Source organism: Mus caroli, unplaced genomic scaffold, assembly GCF_978045245.1.
Source record: "Mus caroli unplaced genomic scaffold, Mus_caroli_1 scaffold_12, whole genome shotgun sequence".
In the NCBI taxonomy this organism is placed as follows: domain Eukaryota; kingdom Metazoa; phylum Chordata; class Mammalia; order Rodentia; family Muridae; genus Mus; species Mus caroli.
Window position 1 is genome coordinate 46613932 of NW_028227267.1, and position 5783 is coordinate 46619714.

The following is a 5783-nucleotide window of genomic DNA, read 5'->3' on the forward strand; positions in this document are numbered from 1 at the left end:
TACACATCTCTTTGTACCAAGTAGGATGTCAGCTCCTAGGAAGGTCCTGGCAACTTAAACTTTACTTGACCCTTACTCAAAATAGAAGCTTTAATCTAAATAGATGCAGGTGTCTTTCTTATGATTGAGTCCATCCCAGTGGCAACTTATAAAAGCAAGTACCATAAGGATTTATACACAGGTGCAGGAAGTGCTGTTGTTGAGTGGTTGGTTCTGGATCAAGCTTATTGTGGGTACCTAGAGAAAGCAGTTCAATTGAATTTTATCTTAATTTCAAGGGCACAGAACAGAAAAGAATATGTAATCAACTTGGCATTAGCAAGTTTCCTAAGGACAGCAGAAGCAACACATGAGAAAGTTTCATTATAATATTAGTAACAGCACAAAATGACAGGCTATCCAGGAAACAGTTACCTAGGCCTTAACATTTTTACTTAGGTTTTAACATTCCATCTTGGCCTTGCTATTTTACCTAGGTCTTAACAATTTGAATCCTGCTACTAAGGAATATGGAGATAAGGGTGAGGGTAGAGTTAAGCGATGGAACAACCAGCAAAGGCCCTTGCTATAAATGTATGGCAACCTGAGTTTGATTCCTAGAACCCACATAACAGTTATTGGCCAACATCTGACCTATAAAATATAAGCAAACATAAGCAAAAAAGATTTTAATGCTGTTGGACGCTGTCGAAGATTTTGACAAAGATCGGTTATCTACTGGAAGTGCCATCAGAAGGGCATGCATGTCTCATGTGTCCCAAGGAAATATACCAGCACAGAGAAAAGGAAAGAAGACAGGATTGCAGATAGATCCCCATGAGAGTACTGATCCTTCCAAAGACAGATGATATAAAACCTATATGTACATCACTGTGCCATGAAAAAGGGGCAACAGAAACTGGCCATGGATCAATGTGGAGAGCACCTTTCCTCTCTAAGTCCTGCAGTTAAGAAAAATCATGGAATACATGATTCATTCCATCCAGAGAGGGATGTCACTCTGTAAATGGTAACTTGACTGTTCTTGGGTAGAGAGTTACTTACAGTAAAGCAAGAATATCAGGGCTATGGTCTTCACAATGCTGCTGCCCTCATTCTTTACACATCTTGGAGCAATGCAGAGTACGTGCTCCTATCCCAGTAAGGACTGGGAGGTAGAATGTACTCTTTTGTCTCCTTGGGGCAGCTTCAAATATGTGTTAGTGTTTGTACACACCTTCTTATACTAGATAGAATCTTTAGCAGCTGGGGTTGAAACAATTACAGAGGAGTCAAATATGTTTTCCTAAAGGACACTGTCCAAGGTTTGGTCTCTCCTGGTCATTTAGGACTCACAGATTAACCTTTATTTACACATGTGACTCTATCTATATTCACAGTTCTAGGGATAAAATATTACCCAAACTCTGCTTGGAAGCCCCAAAGCTCATGTGGTATTGAAAGTATTAACCAAGCTCTTAAGTAGATCCTAGGAAAATGTTGCCAAGAAATTGAAAGACCCACAAAGTTAGGACTCCCCCATGTTCTGACTCAGGAGAGGCGACACCCCAAATCACTCACAAGAAATGGCCTTGATGCAAACCACAAGAGGATTTTTTTTTTATTCCAGATAAGCTCTAGGCCTCACAGTCACACACCATGCAGGGGTAGAGGACCGTGGACCCCGAGTAGCTGGAAAAGGAGGTATTTAAAGGAAAAAACACAGCCCAAAGGGATAGGGAGGGCATTATTGGAAAATGCCAAAAACACTAGTGAAAAAGTCCCAAGGGGGAACTAAAAATCACAAGGGAAAACTCCCTGCTTCTCAAGATTGTTCTCAAGATTTTAATCTAACTTTTGTGGACGGCGAGGTCCTGGAACAGGGTCACTGAAACAGCTAACCTACATTCTTGGTGCTAGGGGTCTGAATTTTTACTGGTCTTTCAAAACCTCTGATAAATGGGTGAATCTGTTCTTGTTGCCCCCAGTAGTGTTAGAATAGTTCCCCAAACTGACACCAAATATAGTTCTTGGTTGTTGTATAGCTTTTCCTCACGTGAGTCCTGGGTTAGACTCTGAGGTCAATCAGATGATTCAGTACAATACACTATGAACTTGGGGTAAATCCAATAACCCTACAAGAGTATGGAAACAAAGTTGTACGCACTCAGTCTGAATGGATCTGGCTTCTCCTGGTAAAATCCACAGAATAGTTGGATCCTCTGTGGAAGGGACCTTACCAGGTGGTTCTGAGAACTCCAATGACTGTCACATTGTTTGATGTTAATACCTGGGGTTATAGTTTCAAGCTAAAATCAGCAACCTCAAAGCAGAGATTCCACCTGAGGACATAGAGGAATAATCCCCCGCCTGTGATCCAAGGAAGGCTCTCCAACTTCTCTTAATGGACAATGAATTGGCTCAGCAAATGAAAGCACTGCTGATGTCCCAAGTTTGAGCTGCAGAGTCCATGTATTGGAAGAAGGGAACCAGATTCTGTAAGTTCTCCTTTGATACCCACATACATGACCACCACATACATGTCTTTCACATACGTGCTATGGTATGTGTGCCCCCACCAACACAATAAATGTAAAGCATAAAATAAAACATCAAACAATAAACAAACCTCCACCCCCATGAAATGCCATCACCCCTATCTAGACTAATATCATCACCTGTAACATAATCTTCTTATGGAGAAGATAGTGTGGGAGAGCATAAGGCACGCTAGCTGTACAGAGAAAAGTGCCAACAACTATCTCAGAGACAAGAACGGTCACATGGATAAACATGAGAAGGAATGGCTCTGTTACCATTTCCTATGGAATTTGTTAGCTTGATGAAGAGAGGAAGACAAAGCTATAGAATGCTGAGCCTCTCTCTTCTCAGATGGATGGGCCACCCAAGAAAGGACAGTTTGAAGATCCACTTCCTGTTTTTTGTCTGTGTAAAGGTTAGATACAAAGTAGTAGTGTTTATCATGGACATTTCAGTCACTTGTGTAATCATAATTTCTCCTTCATTCCTCTGCCTCTCTGATCTGTCTTGCACTTCCTCACCCTGTGTGGCTGGTTCTCTTGTTTCACACAGTCCCAGCTTCTGCTTTCCTATTCCATGTATTCTACTCCCCTATTTTACACTTTCCTTTAGATTTCATCTTTGCTTTTCATCTAAATCCATGTATGGTTACATATAAGTACACACACACACACACACACACACACCACTTTGAAAAATCCATTGAGGTGGAGAGATATCTCAGCAGTTAAGAACACTGACTGCTCTTGCAGAGGACCTGTGTTTCATTCCTAGTTCCCATGTAGCTAACAAACATTTATAGCCCCAGGGCAGGCCCTCTCATTATTCATCTCTTTCCTGTGCAGATTCCAGTTCCCTTATCTTGGAATCTGTCCTCCTGGTTTGTGTTGAATGTTCTCACAATTGATCTCTAAGGACAGCTTAACAAGGAGAGGGCAAAGGATAGCCTCACCGAGAGATCCCAATTCCCTGGTCTCCTCTGCCAGCCACTTCTTTCCCACAGAAAAACTTCAGGTAGGAGGCTGTGTGAGAACTTTTAGGAAAGATGTCCATCTCTTCTCAGATTCATTTGTTTCTAGGGACTGGGAAGATTCCTAAATTGGTATAAGGCCCTGCCTCAACACGCACACGCACACACAGGCACACACACACACTTCTCTGTTGTGTCTCTTCCCGTTCCTTTCTCCACAACACTGTCAGACACAAAGATACCAGAAATCTAGATTCGTATGCAAAGGTGTTTATTAGTAAGAAAAGATCTGTTCAGCTAAATTAAAGGTAGTCAGGGACAGGTTTCACGAGGACAGGTGCTGATATGAGGAGCAGACAGAGGAATTGTCTCTTCACTACTATGATCTCGGCAGTAGCAGATGAGGGAAGGTGCAAAGTGCTGGCACTGGAGCTAAAATGTCCCATCCAAGTGAACTGGAACCACTGGATACCTGGGACTGTCCTGTGGAGTTCTGGGGTTGCAGGCAACTGTGTAGTACTCCACTGATCTTCTTGGTTGGTATCTGCATTGGGTATAAGGTGTTCTCCTCCGACTGGTGAGGTTACAGACAGTTATATGCACCCGAGATGAACTATTATGACAGTTTCTACTTATATTGTCACTGCACAAGCCACTTGGATTTCCACACACACCAACAGCATTAGCAAAACTTGTATGAAGAAAAGTATTTAAGTCCTTACATGTTTGTCTATGCATGTTAATACGCTGCATTTCAACATTACATTGGAGATTGGTATTATTAGTGATATGCTGGATGGCAAACTTCTGGGAAGGGGTTTGTCCCAGGCATGAGGCAAACATTAGGACAAGTCCTAGCAGCAGCAGGAGACAAAGTCGGGACTCAAGCAGCTTCAGACCCATGTTTCCTGTGAGGAGAGAAGAGAAGTGACTGCTCCCACCTTGCCTTAGTTTTCCCTATGTCTTCCTGAAGGCCCTTGCTGTCACAGTGGGTTCACAGTGCCACTTTTCCTGGACACTGCCCCATCACCTGCCCACCCTGTCCCAGGCATAGACAGTCAGTGTCTTACCCCGTCTGCTTTGTGGCTCCAGTGGAACTGAGGACTGGTTGTCCTGGAAATCAGGGATAATGTGTGAGCTCCACTTGGGCCCATAGATATACAGCAGGCTCTGGGGGTGGAGCTGGTGCAGAACCCACAGATTAGTACATTGCCTGTTTGTGCAACCAGCCTTCTGTTTCTTCACTTGGCCAAGCCATGGTGCTGCTGGCTCCATTGTAAGGAAGAAATTCCAAGCCCTCTTGTGCAGGGCAGTTTTAAGTCTGAATTGGAACTCTCCACAGAAATCTCTTATTGCCTTTTGATTGGCCGTAGGCTTCGTGTCTGTTTTCAGTAAGGAACAGACAAGTTTTCTATTAGCCTGACTACACACTTTAGAAAGCCTTAGGAAGCCAGAATCATAAGAGATATTTACCTTTCTGTCTTGCATCTTTAAAATTATATGATGGTGAGGTCTGCAGAGATGGCTCAGTTGTTAAGAGTACTTGATGCTCTCCAGAGGACCCAAGGTTGGTTTCAGTACCTATGCTAGATGGCTTACAATTGCCTGTAACTCCATTCCAGGACATCTCATGTCTTCTAATAGCATCTGTTGGCATGTTCATACACATGTGCACAGACACACAGAGACACATTAGTAAAAATAGGTCTTAGAGATCAGTGAGATGATAGTGGTTAAGAGAACTTCCACTCTTCCAGATTCCTCCTCTTCCAGAAGATCACAGTTTGTCACGCAGAGGCCACAACTTGAGATAACTCTAGGTCCAGGGGAAATGGACACCTGTTTGGTTTTTGTTAGCAACTGTACACACATGGCACATGTGAGTTCAGACACATGTAAATGTTAAAAAGGCAAACTTTAAATATTGCATATAGGAACACTGTCATAGTTATAAGAAAACACTGTACTCACGGCATAGTTCATAGTACTTTTCTGATTGTTTTCTGTATAAGATTCCTTTCTACATTTCCATCTACCCTCATTTGTTCCAGAGCTAGTACCAATGGTCTAGTTTTACAACATGGACCCTCAGAAAACATCTCTTTATCTAAGATGCCAGAGTTACTGTAAGCCAATGTTTAAAAAGGTGCAATAACCCTAAGAGAATTTTGATTTCTGTTTTTCTTCATCCTGGAGTTTGAACCAGGCTTTTTTGCAATCTAGAGATATGAACTGCCGCTGATCTACATCCCCAGTGTCACATAGATAGAGAGTTTGGGCTTCCATAGTTTAA

General features: G+C 42.5%; 1 protein-coding gene across 1 annotated transcript; it reads right to left on the minus strand.

Moving 5' to 3' along the window:
* Positions 1-3922: 3922 nt before the first annotated feature.
* On the minus strand, positions 3923-4423 carry LOC110289226 (eosinophil cationic protein 2-like). Its single transcript, XM_021155370.2, has one exon. It carries the CDS (start codon positions 4391-4393, stop codon positions 3923-3925), a length of 471 nt encoding a protein of 156 aa, XP_021011029.2. The 5' UTR covers positions 4394-4423.
* Positions 4424-5783: the final 1360 nt, after the last annotated feature.

Bases quoted from the DNA above. Each gene is read 5' to 3' on its own strand.
- LOC110289226 (XM_021155370.2), bottom strand. From the start codon at position 4,393: ATGGGTCTGAAGCTGCTTGAGTCCCGACTTTGTCTCCTGCTGCTGCTA.